Source organism: Podospora bellae-mahoneyi, chromosome 7, assembly GCF_035222275.1.
Source record: "Podospora bellae-mahoneyi strain CBS 112042 chromosome 7, whole genome shotgun sequence".
NCBI classification, from domain to species: domain Eukaryota; kingdom Fungi; phylum Ascomycota; class Sordariomycetes; order Sordariales; family Podosporaceae; genus Podospora; species Podospora bellae-mahoneyi.
This window is the reverse complement of record NC_085886.1, coordinates 1,847,581-1,867,851: the sequence shown is the minus strand read 5'-3', so window position 1 is coordinate 1,867,851 and position 20,271 is coordinate 1,847,581. Positions and strand designations below refer to the sequence as shown.

The 20,271-nt window shown below is 51.0% G+C and overlaps 6 protein-coding genes across 6 annotated transcripts; 4 read left to right on the top strand and 2 right to left on the bottom strand.

The window, feature by feature from the left end:
- Positions 1-410: 410 nt before the first annotated feature.
- PHO8 (vacuolar alkaline phosphatase) lies at positions 411-4,242 on the top strand. Its single transcript, XM_062882284.1, has 3 exons — positions 411-736; positions 802-3,195; positions 3,496-4,242. The coding sequence occupies exons 1-2, from the start codon at positions 734-736 to the stop codon at positions 2,635-2,637; spliced, it is 1,839 nt and encodes a 612-aa protein (XP_062728311.1). The 5' UTR covers positions 411-733; the 3' UTR covers positions 2,638-3,195; positions 3,496-4,242.
- DML1 (mtDNA inheritance, partitioning of the mitochondrial organelle) lies at positions 2,425-5,407 on the bottom strand. Its single transcript, XM_062882283.1, has 4 exons — positions 5,214-5,407; positions 4,924-5,156; positions 4,423-4,867; positions 2,425-4,372 (listed from the first exon to the last, which is right to left on the bottom strand). The coding sequence occupies exons 1-4, from the start codon at positions 5,283-5,285 to the stop codon at positions 3,557-3,559; spliced, it is 1,566 nt and encodes a 521-aa protein (XP_062728310.1). The 5' UTR covers positions 5,286-5,407; the 3' UTR covers positions 2,425-3,556.
- A 27-nt stretch (positions 5,408-5,434) lies between these two features.
- Positions 5,435-7,057, top strand: QC761_707325 (uncharacterized protein; the record flags this gene model as incomplete). Its single annotated transcript, XM_062882282.1, is given in 5 exon segments — positions 5,435-5,785; positions 5,791-6,357; positions 6,375-6,590; positions 6,735-6,809; positions 6,866-7,057. Coding segments are annotated over 5 exon segments (1,401 nt in total).
- A 545-nt stretch (positions 7,058-7,602) lies between these two features.
- QC761_707320 (uncharacterized protein) lies at positions 7,603-9,117 on the bottom strand. The gene is made up of 3 exons (XM_062882281.1): positions 8,057-9,117; positions 7,903-7,982; positions 7,603-7,836 (listed from the first exon to the last, which is right to left on the bottom strand). The coding sequence occupies exons 1-3, from the start codon at positions 8,676-8,678 to the stop codon at positions 7,741-7,743; spliced, it is 798 nt and encodes a 265-aa protein (XP_062728308.1). The 5' UTR covers positions 8,679-9,117; the 3' UTR covers positions 7,603-7,740.
- Positions 9,118-9,369: 252 nt separating this feature from the next.
- YCF1_2 (ATP-binding cassette glutathione S-conjugate transporter ycf1) lies at positions 9,370-15,173 on the top strand (the record flags this gene model as incomplete). Its single annotated transcript, XM_062873184.1, has 8 exons — positions 9,370-10,160; positions 10,228-11,647; positions 11,698-12,882; positions 12,945-13,031; positions 13,132-13,292; positions 13,358-13,461; positions 13,738-14,723; positions 14,902-15,173. The coding sequence occupies exons 1-8, from the start codon at positions 9,795-9,797 to the stop codon at positions 15,171-15,173; spliced, it is 4,581 nt and encodes a 1,526-aa protein (XP_062728307.1). The 5' UTR covers positions 9,370-9,794.
- Positions 15,174-15,663: 490 nt separating this feature from the next.
- On the top strand, positions 15,664-16,309 carry YCF1_1 (ATP-binding cassette glutathione S-conjugate transporter ycf1; the record flags this gene model as incomplete). Its single annotated transcript, XM_062873183.1, has 3 exons — positions 15,664-15,746; positions 15,771-15,814; positions 15,984-16,309. 3 exons carry the CDS (start codon positions 15,664-15,666, stop codon positions 16,307-16,309), a joined length of 453 nt encoding a protein of 150 aa, XP_062728306.1.
- Between the last annotated feature and the right edge of the window lie 3,962 nt (positions 16,310-20,271).

Here is a 20,271-nt window from a genome sequence, read left to right as displayed (position 1 = left end):
TTTTTTTTATATAAGGTCTCCTTTGATAAATTTAAATACTAATTTTTACATATTTCACTACTACTATCATTACTTATATAAGCCAAAAATGTCGCTAACTTTACCGTTATAGTTAAAAAGTTTAACAGCTTTAGAAGTTTTAAAGATTTCAACAGCTTTAAATAGCTTAATAGTTTTAAATGACTTTAAATGCTTTTAATAGCTTTAATAGTTTTAAATAGCCCTAATAATTTTAACGATTTTAATTATTTTAAAAATTACTATTAGAGTGTATAAAAAGATGATATATATAGTAAAACCCTATTTACTTATATTTTGTAGGACTTTTAATATTGGAAAACTTAAGCCTTAGTTCAATAAATAAAAATGGAGCTAAATGCTAGATATAGCTAGCGTTCTGGTCTTTTAGGAGAAAATGCTATTTGTCCGCAATCGGGCTCGACGTTGAGACTTGGTAGTTGGGAGTAATACCTGTCATGCTCAGCCCCTGCAGGTCTAGGCACTGCAGGCTAGCCGATGTTCCAGGCTCCCCAGGTTCCCCCAACCTCCCCCAAACGTCCTCGAGTCACGGTCAACGGTTTTCCAACTCCCCAGTAGTTTATCTACCCGCGCCGTCAAACTCAATTTTGGATTTTGACAGAAAAACAGTATTGACAACTTTCAGACGATAGACAGACTTGAGTCAATATTTGCGTTTGACAGTTTACCAACACCCGAATAGGAGAGAGCGACGATGGTGAGTTCACTACCCCAACATCCCATGCCATTCTCATCATAACATCATCTGACTAACACCTCTCCCAGTCCCCGACGTCCAAACCGGCGTCCGGGGAGCGCACGCCGCTACTAGCAGATGGAGTACCCTCGCGCAACTCAAGCGACTCCCTCCGCCGCGCCGAACAAGAAGATGCCGCCATCCACGGCACCCCACTCGCACCAACGCCCACCGCCCGCACCCGCACCGTCCGCGAGCTCCTCCTCTTCTCCTGGGCCCTCCTCGCAACAGCCGGAGTAATCGTCTTGGCAGTAGTCCTCCAACACCGCAACAGCACCACCAACCCACCCACCCCCACCGACCCCATCCCCATCATCCCCGGCGATCCAGGCACGGGAACCCCCTACCCAGCCATCTCCTCCCTCCCCCCGAAGAAAGACCGCAAGCGCAACCTCATCTTTATGGTATCCGACGGCATGGGCCCTGCCTCCCTGTCTCTCACTCGAACATTCAGACAGCACGTCAATAACCTCCCCATGGATGACACCCTCGTCTTGGATCAGCACTTTTGGGGCACGTCGAGAACAAGATCGTCAAATTCATGGGTGACGGACTCTGCGGCTGGGGCTACGGCGTTTAGCTGTGCGAGGAAGAGTTACAACGGCGCTATCGGGATGGAACCCGGGTTTAAGCCCTGCGGTACGGTTCTCGAGGCTGCCAAACGGGCGGGGTACAAGACTGGTTTGGTTGTCACGACGGATGTGACGGATGCGACGCCGGCGTGTTTTGCTAGTCATGTTGGCTATCGATGGCAGATGGATGAGATTGCGATGCAGGAGATTGGGGAGGGGGTGTTGGGACGGTCAGTGGATTTGATTTTGGGGGGTGGGAGATGTCATTTCTTGAAGAACTCTACCGCGGGGAGTTGCAGACAGGATGATGTTGATGTTGTGGAGATTGGGCAGAAGAAGCATGGGTGGGGATATGTGGATGACAGGGCTGGGTTTGACTCGCTCAAGTTGGGGAAGAATGTGAGCTTGCCGTTGTTGGGGTTGTTTGCCGAGAGGGATGTGCCGTTTGAGATTGACCGCAGGCATATGAATGATGTCTACCCTAGCTTAAGCGAGATGGCGGTCACGGCTTTGAAGGCGTTGGAGGAGGCGACCAAGGATAGTGAGAAGGGCTTTTTCTTGATGATTGAGGGGAGCAGGATTGATCACGCGGGACATATCAATGATCCGGCGGCGCAGGTGAGGGAGGTGTTGGAGTATGACAAGACTTTTAATGCCGTGTTGGAGTTTATCGAGGAGTCGGATACGGAGGGTGTTTTGGTTGCGACGAGCGATCACGAGACGGGTGGGTTGTCGACTGCCTGGCAGGCGCCGAATGAGCTGCCTGTATACAACTGGCATCCCGAGGTTCTGCTGCAGGCGAATGCCTCGGCCGAGTATCTCACGCTACTGTTGCAGCAACACATGATCGCGAACCCGGTCGAGGAGCAGCAGCAGCTTCAGGACTGGATCAGGGAGGATTTGGTGGAGAAGAGATTGGGGATCAAGGATGCGTTGGAAATTGAGATCAATGCTCTGGCGTCGAATCCTTTACTGGCGATGAATATCTTTTCGAAAATGGTGAGCATCCGGGCGAGGATTGGATGGTCTACCCACGGGCATTCGGCCGTGGATGTGAATATTTATAGCAGCGGGGGGCCGGGGACGGAGGATATCAGGGGAAATGTGGAGAATATTGAGGTCGGAGGGTTTTTGAGGAGGTATTTGGATGTGGATGTGGATGAGATTACTAGGGAGCTGAGGGAGAAGATGGTGGTTGATGTGAAGGAGGCGGAGATGACCGGGAGGGATGGGCACCCTGAGGAGTGGTTTGTGGAGGTGGATGGGCTGTTGGGTTATACTACAGCTTGATGGGTTGATGATTTGAGAAGTCAGGTTGGTACATGGCTGATATGGGATATGAAATATGGGACATGAGAGGCGTCTGGGTTGATGAGCGGCTTGCATTGGTGTGTTGTTGTCGTTGTAGGAGTATTACAGTAGATATAGCCAGGCGTAGCGTTTTTGTTTTCTTTTTGGTTTGGGTAGAGGTAATCATGGCTCTTTTCTGTGTAGCATTGAGAATAGCATAACACGGTTACCGGTTTGCGACATACATGCTCTTGATTGTTTCACTCTGTGTGGTTAATCCTCGCAATACTCTTGTCGATAACACCATTGATCTTTTCTGCCCTGATAGCATGAAGATACACCATTCACGAAAGTACACACACCCCCCTTCGAGGGAGCTCGCCCTGCTCTGTTCCCTTAGTGTTTACGGAGAGTCAGTAGACCGTTGGTAACTCGGGTTATTCATTAACTCGACGACTCTGGGAGCTCATGTTGAGAAGGAAGGAGCCACCGTCAGAAGGAAGGAGCCAACGTCCAAAAGGAAGGGGCCAAATGTTGAGAAGGAAAGACCCAACCACGGTATATATACTAGGTCCCTTTTACTCCTTCCAACAGCAGCTCGAACATCTTGACCGGGGCGCCACTTTGTGGTCAGGTCAAATGGTCAAGGTGTAAAAGCTGCTGTTCCCGCCTGCCCCCCAGCCGCGGGACCTATAACCCCCGAGTTTGATTCCGAAGTAAAACCTTCCCAGAGGGTTTTCATAGCCGGCCACCTTCAAAGGTTGGCCGGTAAGCTTTTTGCTTTTTTTCTCGACTTTTTGGTTGTTGTCCTTTCTTACAACCTTTTTTTTTTGTTAGAAGCTATCCTGACACGAAAAGAATCAACCACCACGACTTTTCAAATTGTTTTTCTTCTTTGGTGTTTGTTTACATCGAGAGATCAATCATCCTCCCCGCTATCACTCCCACCACTCCAGCCCTCATGGTACTCCTCCGCCATTTCCGCCAAATCATTCCCCAGCATCTCCCTGTCCTCCAGCCCTATGCTCTTGATCACCGTGTCTTTCAGCTTTCTCAACCTAGTACAGACGCTCGAGTCGGTCGACAAGCTGGTTGTGATCTTGACCTTGACCTCCGCTCCCTCCTTCTCCTCCTCTTCATCCTTTTCAACAGTGAAAATCTCGGGAAACGAATCCAAAATCGGGAACGCCAGCTCAGTGGCATAAGTCTTGGTTATCGGCTCGTAAGAGCTCTTGCGGATACGTCGGCCTTTTTCATCGAGTTCCTCGCCTTCTTTGCCAGATGTTTCCGAGGGGGAGAACCCGCGGGAGGTGAGCAGCTGGCTGAAGACTCTTGGTGTTCTTTGGTTTTGGTTTCGAATGGAGTAGACGTCTATTTGGTCTGCTGCTGAGGAGGAAAGTCTAATGTCGAGTTGGATCCCCTCGGAAAAGTCACTGATGGGGGAGGAGTTGATTGAGAATTGTAGCCCGGCAACCTTTTGCTTGCCGGTTAGATCCAGAATTTCGATGATGGTGTTGAGGGTTTCCTTCTTTTGGCCTCGGAGACGGGAGGGGAGGAGGGCGGATTCTACTGCCGAGGAGAACAAAGCTGTTGTGTGCCAGGGGGAGGTGGGGTCGAAGTTGGTGAGGAAGGGGGGTAAGCGGGAGGGGAGGGAGAGGGGGACGAGGATGGAGGAGTGGGTGTAGAGCTCGGTGAAGGAGCGGGATACATTGGCTAGGCGGAGGAGACGTTTATCCTGTCGAGGTTAGTATATGAGTAAGAAAGATGAGGAAGATAGAAACGTACCCGTGACATGGTTTTGGGTGATTCTAGCCCCCAAGTCCAGATAGCTATCTTTGCGCCGTACTCATCCCTGATCCTCTCCAGGTATCTGGATCCAAAACCTCCCCAAGCATCGTCTACCCCCATAAACACTTGAAATCCCTGCATAAAATCTGCCTCTTCGGCGAAATACCTCAGATCGCGGTCCAGGAGATCGTGCTCTTTGTCAAGCTCCCTAAACAACTCCTCTCCAGTGCTGAACTGCTCGAAAGGCTGGATCGTCGACGCTACCTCAAACTCATTCAGCTGCACGACTGACCGTGGGTGGTAGTACAACCGCGAGAAATCAGAAAAGTATCTCACTGTGTCGGGGGTAGGTCTGGGAGGTGGGAGGCCAGAGTTCAGAGCTTCTGTGTAGGGTGAAGGCTGAATTGGGTCGGCCTTTTGGAGGACTGTCTTTCCGGGCCTACTGGACGATCAGAATCTGTTTGTCGTGGAGTGAGATATGTTAGTGAGGGAACTCACCATACTCCAGACGCCGTCGGGTTCAAGTCCAACTGGGTGGGATCAGGCTCCTCGCCCTCGATTTCATAAAGCGCATTGATCTTCTTCATCGAACCAAACGCACCCTTCAAATCATAGATCACCGTCCGCGGCATAAAAGTCTCCGTTTTGCCATCTGGGGAGAGCCCGGGGCGGAAGTGCACATCGTGGTCGATGAGGGGCTCGTCGTTCTCTGAGTAGGTGAAGTATGATTCCTGTATAGTTTGTAAGCTTCTCATGATGTTGTTGACAGGCGCAGGGATGAAGTGTACTTGGGTATTCCAGAAGTGAGTGGCAAGATAGTTGCTCTGCTGCCCCAGTTGCAGGGTGATGATCTCGTGCATTTTTGAGGTATGTCTCTATCTAGCGCCCAAGTTTCTCTTATGGCCCAGTAATTAGGGACAAGAAAGTCAGGAAATGTCGACTTTGTTGTTGATGCAAAGTGAAGTGGAGTTTTGGGCTTCAGTGAGTGGCATGGGGTTGGTGAGCGGGAATGACGAAGTTTGAGTTATTGAGAGTGAGAAAGCATAACCCTAACCCTTCCCCTTTTCAACTTGATGGAAACTCCAAGACAGACAGAAGCCAGAGGGAAAGTATAAAGAGTAATTTGTGGGAAAGCACCTCTGATGCCTACAGCGGGTCCAAAGGAGAACCGGTGGCACCAAACTTTAAAATTCCAAGTTTGATTTATTATTGCTACTCTGTTCAGAGAAACTTCTCCCCGATTAACGTTCCAGTAACATCCTACCTATCTGAAAAGGAATACACAGCAAGATGGCGCCCATCTCGCAACACTCCTTCGTATACACAGACACAATTGTGTTCCAGTCAACGGCGGTTATATGTCAGCAACCGGAGAAAGAGCAAGGCGAGCTCGAATCCGAAACAGCCTCCACTCCGGAACATCCAGTATATTCGCAGGCAACCACTGTGCCCGAGCCCATTCCGCAACATCCCGACTTCTCGACGGAGGCCATTTTTGCCGAAATGAGTTGGCTTTCTCCCTACTGGAAGTCCCTGTTGGCCCCCTTGTGCGAGCCCGAGCTGACCGCGTGCAAGCCTCAATCGACATTGGTCCAGCAGATTGAAAATGACGAGATGATTCTTGCAATGAAGACTGAATGCCTAGACTCTCTGAAGGAATATGTACCAACCACGCAGATGTATGATACAAGATACTTCTTGGAGACCTTTGTCCACCATTTACCTCTCGAGGGAGGTAAGAATCTCATGAAGAAGATCATCAAGTTCTCCGTGACTCCCGAAAAGCTGCAACAGCTAAGAAATTTTCTTGCGGGCACGATTCTCAAGCCAGGTATGTCTAGGATCTTGAGGTTTATGGGCTTATTTGAAAGGTTATTGACAATTATGCTCAAATTCAACCTGCCGACCAATCCAAAGTTGACCATGGCATCGGTAACTACAGGGCCGAGAGAGATTCCGCCTCAAGAAAGAAGCAGGAAGATCTTGAAACGTCTTGTTTAAAGCGGGATGGGTACCACTGTGTACTGAGAGGGGCTTATCAGGAACAGTACTTCATGACCCAACTGTCCGCACATGAGAAGACGAGACAGTATTGGGAGGAGCACACTGTGGCACACATATTGCCACACGTACTTGGGGAATTTGACGAGAATAACGTTGAAGAGGTGGGTGTGATAGCCCCAAGTCAAACGACACCTAGCTAATGTATTCGAATATAGACTCGCAGGATAGCTGTAACATGATGGGCTTTTTGGCGTTATTTTGGCATCATCAATCCCTAATACACGAATACAGCAAGTATCAACAAGGCGGAAGATGCCATCATGCTAGCCAAATACCTGCCGTTCAACGACTTCCGGTTTGGGTTTGAACCAACACGCGAGGTAAGTCCAGCTATAAAAGATCTCCAGCTTCTGGTTGCTAAAAAAGTGGACAACAGCCTCACACCTATCGCGTGCATGTCTTCGAGAGCGGTATTGGCCACTATCAGCTGAGCATGGAACCTCGAAGCGTCACCTTTAGACAAAATGATGCTCGCAACCCTGTGCCGCTTCCAGATCCCGACCTGTTGAGAGTTCATTATGCTCTGGGAAAGATGTTCAACCTAAGTCAAGAGAATACCTGTGTATAGCCTCCACAACTGACTTACTACACAGACCGAGCCATGCCTGAACTGGAACTTGAGAATCCAAGAGTAGGCCTCAAAAGATGCCTAGTCACGTTGTGGACAAGATAACTGGTCCTGCAAAATACTGAACCAGGCCCTAAAAGATAGTTAATAGACCTCTTAGCTATCTTTTGAGGCGTACTAACTATCCTTTAAGGCCTGTTCTTCTTCTAGAAAGGGGTAGGTTAACAATAATTATATGATATACCGACGACGTGCTAGTCAATAGGCCCGAAGAGACTAAGGTACTTCTTGCACAATAATATCGATCCCTATTGACTACCTTATTACGCCTTAAATGACTGTTTGGCGTGGCCACGAGGAAGAGACAAGTCCAATGGCTACCTAAGAACAAAACACACATGAAGTGATATTTACAGCCGGCATCTGGGTGTGTGATATACACAGTGTGTTTCCGTGAAACAGGATGCTAGCGGCAAAGTCAGGGTGAAAAACTAAAGACACATATCTAGTATCAGTACATCCATATTCTTCAATGAACGACTTTGCAGACAAGAGGTGGGCACCAGAGGTGCTATGCTTGTCATTGATGTAGATACTGCTACTGTAAACATCAATAACTCTTCATCCTCTCATAAAAGCCCCGACTAACCCCAACCACTCCCAATCTACAACCTCTCCCCCAGTCAAGCCTTCTCGCCCTGTATCGTAGCAACAACCCGGCGACTATGCTTGGCGGCTCTAAACTCGAGATACCAGATCCCCTGCCACGTTCCGGTGCACTATTTCAACTCATTAGCATCATTTCGCCCCTTTCCTTCCACTCACCACAACCAGTCAAGACTCACCAGTTTCCCATCCTTGATCGGAATAGTAACACTAGCCCCAATCAAAGCACTCTTGACATGAGCAGGCATGTCATCCAGCCCTAGGTTAGGTATCCCCATACATGTCAGCTCTCCCACCATCCCTTTTTGGTCTTCATCCCAGAAACAAACTCACCCTCAGCATCATGCCTATAAAGCGCCTCCCCCTTCGGCCCTTGCTCCGGCACAATCTTATCCAACGCATCACTCATATCCGCCCTGACATCCTCGTCCCAATTCTCATTCAGACTCAACGCGCAGGAGGTGTGCTGGATAAACAGGTTCAACAAGCCCACTTTGTAGTTTTTGATCTCGGGGAGTTCCTTGATGATGGTGTCGGTGATGAGGTATGAGCCGCGAGAGCGGGAGGGGAGGGTGAATTGTTTTTGGGTCCACATTGCTACTGCTGAGGGGGGGGAGTGGTAGCTTGTGGGGGTGTTGTGGTGGGAGGGGAAGAGGAAGGAGAAGGGGAGGGTCCAGAGGGTGTGGAAGAGGGAGGGGAAGAACGCTAGGAAGAGGATGGAGATGAAGAGGAGGGTGGGGAGTTGGGATTGGGAGGGGATTTTCAGGGGGGGTAGAGATGGGGAAATAGGTGGTTTGGGGGTTGTGGATTGGCCGGTTGGGGAGAGGGATTCCAGGGGGATAGAATCGCTTTCGTTGTATGTTGGTGGTGGTGATGGTGAGCGTTGTGGTGGTGTCGAGCAAGGCATGCTTTCTAGAATGGATGGTGAAGGAGGAGGGGCTTTCTCCAACGTCATTGCAGGGGGGTGCCCTAATGGTGGGGTAGGTGTGACGGCGGGACCGGAAGCCGTTATCGATATGGTGTGTGAAAGAATAAACCGTGGAAGTTTTGTCAAGATGGGTATGACAAGCTTGGATAGTTCTCGGCTGAAGAGGTACGCAGCAAATATGGAACTGGTTAGATTGGCTTAGCTTCGATTGTAATTAGCATTGCTATGGCATTTGCAAGTGGTTGCGTCAACTTTGCTCTGAAGAGCACATCAATGGATGTGTCGGCATAAGACGCCCCGACCACGTCCCAGAGCGCCGGTTCTTCCCCGCAAAATGTCACGGAAAGACAGATTATGAAGTGGAAAGAAGCATTCCATATTACCAATCGTGTACTGCGTACCACGAGGCAGAGAGCTGCTGTCGTCACACCGGACACTGGCCACCGGCACCGTGGTGAGGCAAAGCTTGAAGATGGATGGAAAATGGGACAGCGGTTGCTGGTGGGGTGAAAGCTCCGACGTCGGGTGGGTCACCCTGTGAGCTGTTAGGCAGGTACTTGTCTTGGCATCCGGATAAGAGGGAAAATAGAGCAGTTGCAGCCAATTGTCGGATGCCAAAAGTCCCCCGCTAGCCGTATGACCTGGGGCCGTGAACACTTTTGATAGCTGCATGCAGCTTAGCTCGGCTGCATTTTCAGGCTCCCCCTGTCGATAACTGCCAGAAAGACCCCCAGGGCCCCAGAACTTGCTGACATATTCAAGGGCGCGTTTGTTGGCTGCTGGGCGAAGCTTGTCCTCTTTTCTCGGTTTTTCTTGCCGACGAAGAATCCTTCATTGATTCCTTGCCCCTCGCACCTCAATTGTCTCCTGTTGGCCGAGCCAGCCCAGTAGCTGTCGACTTGATCGCATCGCTTTTCTCGGTTTTGCGCCCGTGCCTTGCCGGTGCCGAGATCGCCAAACTCCGTGAACGTCATCCATATCCGCCCCGCGAAGCCGCCGCCGATACCAGGGCTAGTTTCGAGACTTCACCGCCCGCCATTGAAGTCCTGTTTTCGGCGCATTTTGGGGGAAGTCGTGGAGGAGAGGAAGGCCTGATATGACGTCTGCGCCCAAGTTCTTGAGACGGCAATAATATCTGCGCCAATGGACGAGGCCGTGGCTCGCTTTGGTGATGGCCTGCAGCAGGTCTTATCACCGCAACCGCAACAGTCGTCGCAAAAGATTCTCTTTGAGACCGGATCGTTTACAGGATACCATTCCCTCTCTTCTGGGTTTGGCCATGGGTATCTGAGCGCGGAAAGTACTTTGAGACAGCCGTTATGTGGAAATGAAGAAGGTTGGGGTCCCTTGAGCCCCTTTCGATGGGACTTTACGCCTTGCTTTATCGATGTCTGGGTGGCTTCTGTTGCTGCATTTGGAATCATTGCTGGGTCATTGGCCATCGGGTGGTTGATCAAATGGAGGAAACCAAACCCAGTTTCCAAGGATTGGCACTTTTGGACCAAGCAGGTAGGTTGCGGAAGCCTGGATGGACATGAATGTAACGTGAAGGATGTTGCGCTGACATTGCGCATAGGTATTGCTCGGTCTCATCATCGCCAACGTTGCGGTTCAACTTGCGTTCCAAATCATCAGTTATCCCGCTATCTGGTACGGCGACTTTAGAGTGTACACAACCGTCGCAACTATCGTGTCTCTCGGTGTGATTTTCACCATTCAATGGCTCGAGCACGAAAGACTGCGAAACGCCAACGGTGTCGTCCTCTTCTACTGGCTATTTCTTATCATCGCCCTCTCCGTCAAACTTCGATCTCTGATCTCGCAGCAGATCTTTGCCAGCAACCTGCCCTACTTTGTCACCTATTGCGTCGGCTTTGGCCTTTCGATTGCCGAGTTTTTCTTTGAGTGGTTGTGGCCCAAGAAGAACTCTACATACGAGGCTCTGGTAGACGAAGAGGAGTGTCCCGTGGAATACGCCACTGTCTTTTCCCTTCTTACCTTCTCGTGGATGACGCCACTTATGAAGTACGGTTACTCGACTTTCCTGACAGAGGAGGATCTTTGGGGTCTTTCCAAGACAGATACTACAAAGGCCACGGGTGAGGCATTTGCCACTTCCTGGGAGCACCAACTCAAGACTCGCAAGAACCCGTCGATTTGGTTGGCGCTTATTCGTGCTTATGGTGGTCCTTATATGCTCGCTGCTCTGTTCAAAATTGGCAACGATATCTCGCAGTTTACCCAGCCCCAGCTGTTGAAGTATCTGCTCTCTTTTGTCGACTCCTGGAACCTTCCTGGCGTGGAGCGCCAGCCCGTCATCAAGGGCGCATCGATCGCTCTGGGTATGTTTGCTATCGCTGTCTTCCAGACCACCATGATCCACCAGTATTTCCAGCTTGCTTTCGTTACCGGTATGAGGATCAAGGGTGGCTTGACCTCGGCAATCTACAAGAAGTCATTGAGACTTTCGAACGAGGGCCGCAAGAGCAAGACCACTGGAGACATTGTCAACTATATGGCGGTGGACGCCCAGCGGCTGCAGGATCTTACGCAGTTCGCCCAGCAGCTGTGGTCTGCCCCTTTCCAGATTATCATCTGCTTGGCCTCACTATACCAGCTCGTCGGATGGTCTATGCTTGCGGGTGTTGGTGTCATGATCGTCATGATTCCGATCAATGGTATGATTGCAAAGTTCATGAAGAATTTGCAAAAGAAGCAAATGAAGAACAAGGACGCCAGGAGTCGACTCATTGCCGAGATTGTGAACAACATGAAGAGCATCAAGTTGTATGCCTGGGGTGCGGCCTTTATGAACAGGCTCAACTACATCAGAAACGATCAGGAGCTCAAGAACCTGCGCAGAATTGGTGCTGGCCAGGCCTTTGCCAACTTTACATGGTCCTCGACACCCTTCTTGGTGTCCTGCTCGACATTTGCGGTGTTTGTCTTCTCTGGCGACAAGCCCCTGACCACCGACATCGTCTTCCCCTGCTTGGGTGTGTATCATTCTTCAACTTCTCATAGTACTTGAGCTAATCTTTCATAGCCCTCTTTAACCTTCTCACTTTCCCTCTGGCGGTTCTACCCATGGTCATTACCTCCATTATCGAAGCCAGTGTTGCTGTCGGTCGCCTTACCTCGTTCCTCACCGCCGAAGAGATCCAGCCTGATGCTGTTATTGTCAAGCCAGCAGCTGAAGAGCTCGGCGAGGAGACTGTCACCATTCGCGATGCTTCCTTTTCCTGGAACCGCCACGAAAACAAGGACGTCTTGCACGATGTCAATTTCTCTGCTCACAAGGGAGAGCTGTCCTGCATCGTAGGCCGTGTCGGAGCAGGCAAGAGCTCTTTCCTGCAGAGTGTCCTTGGCGACCTCTGGAAGGTCAAGGGCGATGTTGAGATCAGAGGCTCAATCGCCTACGTCAGCCAGACCTCTTGGATCATGAATGCTACTGTCAAGGAAAACATCATCTTCGGCTATCGTTATGACTCCAATTTCTACGAAAGGACCGTCAAGGCCTGCGCTTTGCTCGATGACTTTGCTCAGCTTCCTGACGGCGACGAAACCGTGGTGGGAGAGCGCGGCATTTCTCTCAGCGGTGGCCAAAAGGCCCGTGTCGCCTTAGCCAGAGCTGTTTACGCGAGAGCTGATATTTACTTAATGGACGACTGCCTATCCGCTGTGGACTCTCACGTCGGACGTCACATTATCGATAACGTCCTTGGCCCCAAGGGTCTTCTGAGTTCCAAAACGAGAATCCTCGCCACGAACTCGATTCCAGTCTTGATCCAATCTGACTACATTTGCATGCTCAAGGATGGCGAGATCGCCGAGAAGGGAACCTACAGGCAGCTTGTTGCTATGAAGGGCTTGGTCTTTGATCTTATCAAAACCGCTGGCCAAGACAGCTCTGGGCCGAGCTCCCAATCTGTATCTCCCACAGACAGCGGCAGCGAAACATCTACCATCATTGATGCCGAGGGCAGCAGCCAAGAAAAAGATACTATCGAGGAAGCCCAGGAAGGGTTGAGTACGCTCCAGTCTATCAAACCAGGTCCCAGTCAATCGTCCCCCTCGAAACCCAAGGCTAGGACGGGCAGCAACACCACCCTCAGACGTGCCAGTGCCGCCAGCTTCAGAGGCCCAAGGGGCAAGCTCACCGACGAGGAGAACCCTAGCAGGACCAAGCAGGCAAAGGAGCACTCCGAACAGGGCAAAGTCAAGTGGTCAGGTACGTCATTGTTAACTTCTATAATCTTGGTATCGTCGATCGCGGTGCTAATATTGTTCCAGTTTACACCGAGTATGCCAAAACTGCTAATCTCGCAGCCGTTGGTGTCTACCTGATTACACTCATCGCTGCTCAAACTGCGGGAATTGGTGAGTTAATGTGTCTCCTTCCACTTTGGATACCGACGATATATGGCTGCTTCGTTGTTTACACCCCTGGATGTGCCTCCTGCTAACTCTGATGACGCAGGCGGGAATCTGTGGCTCAAGAGCTGGTCAGACGAGAACACCAAGAACGGCTCCAATCTCAATGCTGGCAGGTATCTTGGCTTCTATCTCGTGTTCGGCGTCGGCGCTGCCGCCCTTACCGTGGTGCAAACGCTTGTTCTTTGGATCTTCTGCTCTATTGAGGTCAGTGAGATTGACAATGGCGATGCAGGCGGACCAAGTATCATGCTCACAGGTGGTTCGCATAGGCATCGAGAAAGTTGCACGAGAGGATGGCAACGGCGATCTTCAGGTCGCCCATGTCCTTTTTCGACGTCACACCGGCCGGCCGCATTCTCAATAGGTTCTCAAGGTACGTATCCTGATGCTTCTTCTTAGGGCCTTGTTTATCCGGTTATGTCCCTCGGCTCTCCCCGTTCTTGCTCCTGTTCGCCGACAGAAGCGTGGCACAAGCTACTGTTGTATGAGACGGGAGAATCGAGTGGCTCCGGTGGGTTGGGCAACACTAGTGGGCATGTTGTGTTCCGTTACTGTTACGTATCTTGCAGGCTGTCCAACAGCGGAGCAGAAGGGGCGGTCTGCCTTTAGCGAGGGTTGCTCAGATTGTGCTAACTTGACCCTTACATAGTGACATCTATCGTGTCGACGAGGTGATTGCCCGGACCTTCAACATGTTGTTCAACAACCTGGCAAAGTCCGCCTTCACGCTAGTCATGATCTCGGTCACTGTACCTCCCTTCATTGCCCTGATCGTTCCCCTCAGCGCCATGTACATCTTCATCCAGCGGTACTACCTGCGCACATCTCGTGAGCTCAAGAGACTTGACAGCGTGAGCCGAAGTCCTATCTATGCGCACTTTCAAGAGTCACTCGGCGGTGTCTCGACCATCCGAGCGTACCGTCAGCAGGAGAGGTTCGAGGTCGATAACGAGTGGAGGGTAGATGCCAATTTGCGAGCTTACTTCCCCTCCATCAGTGCCAACAGATGGTTGGCGGTGAGACTCGAGTTTATTGGCGCCGTAGTGATTCTGGCCGCCGCTGGCTTCGCCGTCATGTCGGTCGTCAATGGCAGCGGGCTGTCGGCAGGATGGGTTGGTTTTGCCATGTCTTATGCCCTGCAGATTACCACGTCCCTCAACTGGATCGTCCGTCAGACGGTCGAGGTCGAGACCAACATTGTGTCTGTAGAGCGCGTGCTTGAATATGCCCAGCTGCCAAGCGAGGCCCCTGAAATCGTTCATCGCAATCGGCCGCCTGTCAGTTGGCCGGCCCGCGGCGAAGTTGAGTTCAACAACTACAGCACTCGTTACCGCGAGGGTCTTGATTTGGTTCTCAAGAACATTAACCTGGACATCAAGTCGCACGAGAAGATTGGTGTCGTGGGACGTACCGGAGCCGGTAAATCCTCGCTGACCCTAGCCCTCTTCAGGATCATCGAGCCCGACACGGGCAACATCACCATCGATGGCCTCAACACCTCAAGCATTGGCCTCTTGGATCTCAGACGTCGCCTGGCCATCATCCCTCAGGACGCCGCTCTATTCGAGGGCACCGTCCGGGACAACCTCGACCCCGGCCACGTCCACGATGACACCGAACTCTGGAGTGTTCTCGGTACGTTCATTTTGACATGTTACACTTACCACAGAGTGACATTGCCCCCCTATCTAGTTTCTATCCCCCCTCTTCGGTCTTTCCCCCCACCATCTCGGAGCTCACATGGGTTTTTCTGTTGACCTCTGATTTGCCTTGATGACGGGAACACAAGACTAACAATCTGTTTGCTGCACAGAACATGCCCGGCTAAAGGACCACGTCGCTTCCATGGAGGGTGGTTTGGAGGCTAAGATTCACGAAGGAGGTAAGCACCACATATTTTCCCACGTGGTTTTCCCTATTGTTCTCTGCGCTTTCTATCGGCTTTTCGCTTTCCCGCACTTGTGTTATTGTGCAACCCTCAGTGTTAGTGTTCTGCTGCCCGCTCTTCGGCATGGTGGCGGCGCGTTCGCGGCTAGCTGCATGTGCTGCTGCCACACCATATTCTTTGGGAACACATTTTCTTGATACGAAAGCGATATCTCTGTTGCTGCTTTCCTTGCGTTGCGCGTTCTGCATGACGGACAGATGAAGCATGCCGTCATCTGCGCGTGTAACAGCGGATGGATTGGGATGGATGGGATGGGATGGGATGGGATGAGACGGAAGGAGACATGAAGAACGATGAGGCGTAGAAGGACGGGAAGAGGAGTTCGGTGCTTCGCTCGCCGTCTGCTCTTGTTCTTTCTCTTATTCCGTCTCTCCGTCGTATACACGATCCAATCCTTCCCCCTGCATGATCGCCGAGAGTGTGTAGGAGGGTGTGTTGGACACACAAGCTGGCCGGACTCCGAAGGGCATTGCGACGGCAACATCAAGAAACCTGCCTGTGTGCTGCTGCTTAGGAATCATGAATTGCTCACCGACTACACCTTTACCTTTTGCACCCCCTCCTTCACTCCCTACCTTAATCACCTTGCCTTATACCCCCCTCCCTCTGTACCCCAGCCCCCCCAAAATGCAAGGATCATTGGGGGTAGAGGGGTTATCACACCCACAATCTACCAGCAGGGCGATAAGGCAGAGCAGCAACAACTGGGAGTAATTAGCATCCCAAACTTTCAGAATCGCCAACGGTCAAACGCCAAGTTTGGGCCTTTTCATTTACCGTGTGGGGTCTATCACACCAGCGCGAATTTGGCTGCAGGATCAAGCTTAACAAGCCTCTCTCTCACACACCCACAAACTTGGGAACAGCATTCATTGGCCGCCTCTTCTTTCTCTCTTTGTCCTACACCCCTTTACCCACCGTTTACTAACCCTTTTTCTTCTTTTCAGGATCCAACCTATCCCAAGGCCAACGCCAACTAGTCTCCCTTGCAAGAGCCATGCTCACCCCGTCTAACATTTTGGTTTTGGACGAAGCCACTGCCGCGGTGGACGTCCAGACTGATGCGCTGCTGCAGAACACGCTGAGGGGGCCGTTGTTTGCGAACAGGACGATTATCACTGTGGCGCACAGGATTAATACTATTTTGGATAGTGATAGAGTCGTGGTGTTGGAGAGGGGGGAGGTGGTGGAGTTTGATACGCCCGAGAGGTTGATAGAGAAGAGGGGGGTGTTTTATGGGTTGGTTAGGGAGGCGGGGTTGGCGGAGGAGTAAGGCCAAAGGGCTGGCTGAAGGGGGAGGACACTTGGGGAAGGGGAGACACGGGCTGTCTGAAGGGGGGGATGGGAAAAAGAGTGGTGCTATGTATAAAATGGGTTGTGGGGAGTTCAAGATTGATAAAAGGGGCTGCAGGAGTAGATATCATAAGCGGGGGTGGGCTTAAAACATGTAAACAACACAACACATCATCATCATCATTCATGTCCCAAAAAAAAGAATGAGGGAACAAAAATGATCAGTTATGATGAGATTTCGATTCTGATGGAGCGAGCTGTGAGATCCGGCAGGTTTGAGGGAGGGTAGGTTGCCGAGGAAAATGACAGAACTTTTGACAACCAACTCCCCCGATCTGTCACCACTCCTGCAGCCCTGATCTTTGATCGATCTTGAGGAGAGGGGGGGAGGGGGCGGTTTCCTCGGTTTTCTTCTTCTTTTTTCTTTTTTTCCTTCTTCTGAGGGTTGAAGCTTGATTTTCTGATAAGAGAGTCCTTTCGTCTCTTTTCATCCATCACCTGGGGCCTGTTCATAGTCAATCATCTACATGCCCTGTACCTATATCCCTCACCTTTTTCCTCACGTTGATCGGTTTTGCCCTGTCGCATAATCGTTGGCCCTTTGGCGTCTACCTTTAGCGGTTCTTCTTTTTAGAATTCTCACACACCTGTTTCGAGTTCTTGTGCTTTTCAAGATTCATTTCCTTCCCACCTCCCCGGCCCTTCTGACCCCTCTGTGCAGATGGTGACTCTTTTTCGTTTCGCTCATTCCTGTTTCTATGGTGCCGTCTAATTTAGCGCCCTTCCTCCTCATGTAGAAACTTGCCGACGGTGCATATCCCCCAGATCGTATCCCCAACCAGTCACCAGGTCGGCGGTGCTGCCAGCATCTATCTATCTGCATGGACTGAAGCCCACCGTCATCGTCAGATCATGTCACTTTTCATCCTCAAAACAGAAATAAAATGTGGAGAACATCGAGACCGACAGACCGGTTCGATGCAAGCCTCCTTTCTTTTTGGGCACCCTTGTTGGTTCGTTTCAATCTTGAGTTGGTGGTGGTGGTACCCCGCGAAGGATTTCCATCCCTTGCCTTGCTCTGCTTTACCTTCTCATGTCGTCGTGGACAAGATAACTGGTGCTGCCGAGTAATTATTAGAAAAAAAATACGTCTTGAATGATATTCATTATGCCCAATAGGATAACGCCATCTATTCTGTCCACAGCAACATACCTTCTAATCGCGGCCCTTTTGCTCGTTTCGTCTCGCCTATCTTTTGCTTCCTTGTTGGCGACGCCTTCCAAGAAACAAAAAGACTCAAATGAGGAAGCGGTCAGCACCGTCCGTTTCCCAAAAGACATCAAGCTTATCGATGGAGATGAAAACAGACATTGCTGATAACCAAATAAACGTCAGCAATAAAAACCGGAATCCCCCAAACCAGTAACCCGCCTTTACCCATCCGTACCTCAAATCTCACAGATTTTTTGCGTACGCAGACATCAGAAGGTGTAGTACACCGCCGCACACTCCCTCCCAAAAAAGATGGTGTGCGGTCAGAGCAAAACCACACACTGTCCAGTCACACCCCAGACCCCCGTGAGCAATCTCGTGACCTATCCTTCCTGCCGTGTATCCCGATACTCCGAAAAAACCCATTAATCAAAAAGGCTGTGGGTGTGGTTGACAAAGCGGGATAGGCAGGGGGTGATGAGCTTCTGTTGGTGCCATGTTGTAACGAACCCCAAAAAACCACACAACAACGGCCTGCAAGGATCTTGTTTGGATTAACCTTGGGAGGACAGTTAAGCGATCTGGATGCTACACAAAGAAAAAAGCTGTTCCTGATTGACATGGCCGTTGAATATCATGAATATTAACAAGATGGCCGTCTCATCGACAAGGCGAGACTCTCTCCTTGGTTACCTGGCAAAAGTGTACACCATGCTCTTGGGGAGAAAAAGTAAGCGTTAGGTTGCGTCGACTACGACACACAAAAGTGGAAAGGATAGGCCCTTCCAGTGTAATGTCAACACGGAAATCTGGAGTTCTTTGTGTAAGGGTCGTGGTGTGTACATGCGTGCGGCTGCGGCGGAGGCCATGATGGGATGGAGGGTAGTGATGAGATGATTGGTTTTCAGTCAAACCAAGCTAATAAAAGACATGTCCTTCTTGATAAGGGATTCAATCGTGGTCGGCGTGTGGACTATCCTCGCATGGGACGCGAGCCGGTATGATCTGACAAGGTGTGGATATGCCTTCATTTTGTCGTCTTGTAAATCGATAGTGACCGTTCCCCTCGTTTCGTGCCCTGACAGATGCCTCATCGATGCATGTTTAGAAAAAATGGCTTGACACGACGCACACGCAGCGGTTGTGTTACGTGGGCATGGATAGCCCCAACATCATTGCCATTTAAACGGCCATGAGTTGCTGATCACGCAGGCAGTCACAGGTGCGGGAATAAGGCCTCATACTATTTCCTTCGGCAATCGACACCAGATGGACAGGACACGCCGACTGGGTTTGTAGCACAGCAGACACCGGGAAAATAGGAGGGACGGATGAGTGGTTGAGATATTCACAATGGACGGACCCAGACTCGAAGATTAGGCGGTACGTTGAATTGCCCTTTGGGGTGGGTTACACAGGTGACCAGGCTACCGTCGAGTTGAAAGCGTGCTGTGGGAGCACAAAAAGGGGTTGGCCATCGAGGACAAGGTGATCCTAGGCATAGCTGTCGTGATATGCCTGGATGTACATACTCGACAGTGCGCGTTGCAACCGAGCAAAGAGGCGGGCGATGATCAAGACGACTGGCGTCGGAAGTCGTAAGCTGCTCTCAGTTAGACCCTCTCGTGTCTCATCCAAGTCGAACCGAGGAGCTTATCAGGAAAACAAATCGTTGACAAGACCTTTTGCTGCGTGCTGCGTTGTTGGCGATGTTGATCTAGCTTGTTCGGCGTCTACTAGTGAAGGAGTTATGCAAAGGTCGTTGGTGCGCATCAAAGACCGAGAGGTTCGGACTCTTGTAGCAATGCCTGGTGTTGGTGTTGCAAGTTGCGAAGGGTACGCTTGCCGTGGCTATCGATGTGCCCTGCGTTGTGGAACCAGCCAGGAGATGCATGAGCGCAGCGTCTGCACTGTGAACCATCGTGGTGAGCGTTACGGTCGTGGTATGGACGCAACCAACAGGTGCTCCAATGCTGAAACCTCAGAACCAGCTGGGACAAGACGGCTACGGACTGCTATGTTGGGCCAACCTCTTTCCCCAGGTTGGGAGGTCGGTAGCACACCATCTCGCGAGTAAGACGCCAGCTGTCTGAAGCCCTGATGTCAGAGCCAGACACACATTTCCAGCCGCTCCCGCTCTGGCTGCTTCTGACACCTCGCCTGCCAAAAATGATCCTTCCAGTGTTGGCTGGAAGGCTGGATCCTTCGCTGTCGGAAGCAATGATTTTCCGTGGTGTTTTCCTCCGAGAGGTTACGGAGGTTACCACCAGCTCGGTAACAGCCCAGTTGCACTAACCACTGGTGATTGATGATGGTCGAAAAAGGCTTGCCAACCACAGTCTTGTTTGTGCGCGCCATTTCCGCCGTCAGGCTGATTCATAGCCAGTTGGATCGCCGTGGCATTTCTCACCATGCAAGAGAAACTGAAAGGGGAATAGCCATAGAAACACCTCGGTCCGCTACAAGTTTGTTTGTTTGTATAACTTATCCTCTGGCCGCTTGGGCCACCCCTAGTCTGTGGCTGTCAAAACCTGGGGGGAAAGGGCTGCTTTTCATGCCGCTGATTGGTTGACTTGGGCAAGATGTGGTTGGACGAAGAAACATAGGGACCTGTCGAGATCTGGACCGGGAGGCCTGGCTTTGGTGATGACCAGCATGTACAGTCTGTATCTGTGCCCAATGCATGCGACGACAGCAAGACATGTTGGTTGACGGTGGTTGCTGTTTCA

What these genes read in the sequence shown, in the direction of transcription:
- DML1 (XM_062882283.1), bottom strand. Translation starts at nt 5,285, where the DNA reads ATGCACGAGATCATCACCCTGCAACTGGGGCAGCAGAGCAACTATCTT. An exon ending in CCGACGGCGTCTGGAGTATG is followed by an intron (nt 4,868 to 4,923) that starts GTGAGTTCCCTC and finishes CTGATCGTCCAG; the next exon opens with TAGGCCCGGAAAGACAGTCC. An exon ending in CACCCAAAACCATGTCACGG is followed by an intron (nt 4,373 to 4,422) that starts GTACGTTTCTAT and finishes TAACCTCGACAG; the next exon opens with GATAAACGTCTCCTCCGCCT.
- QC761_707320 (XM_062882281.1), bottom strand. Translation starts at nt 8,678, where the DNA reads ATGACGTTGGAGAAAGCCCCTCCTCCTTCACCATCCATTCTAGAAAGC. An exon ending in TTATAGGCATGATGCTGAGG is followed by an intron (nt 7,983 to 8,056) that starts GTGAGTTTGTTT and finishes TACCTAACCTAG; the next exon opens with GGCTGGATGACATGCCTGCT. An exon ending in CGATCAAGGATGGGAAACTG is followed by an intron (nt 7,837 to 7,902) that starts GTGAGTCTTGAC and finishes GAGTTGAAATAG; the next exon opens with TGCACCGGAACGTGGCAGGG.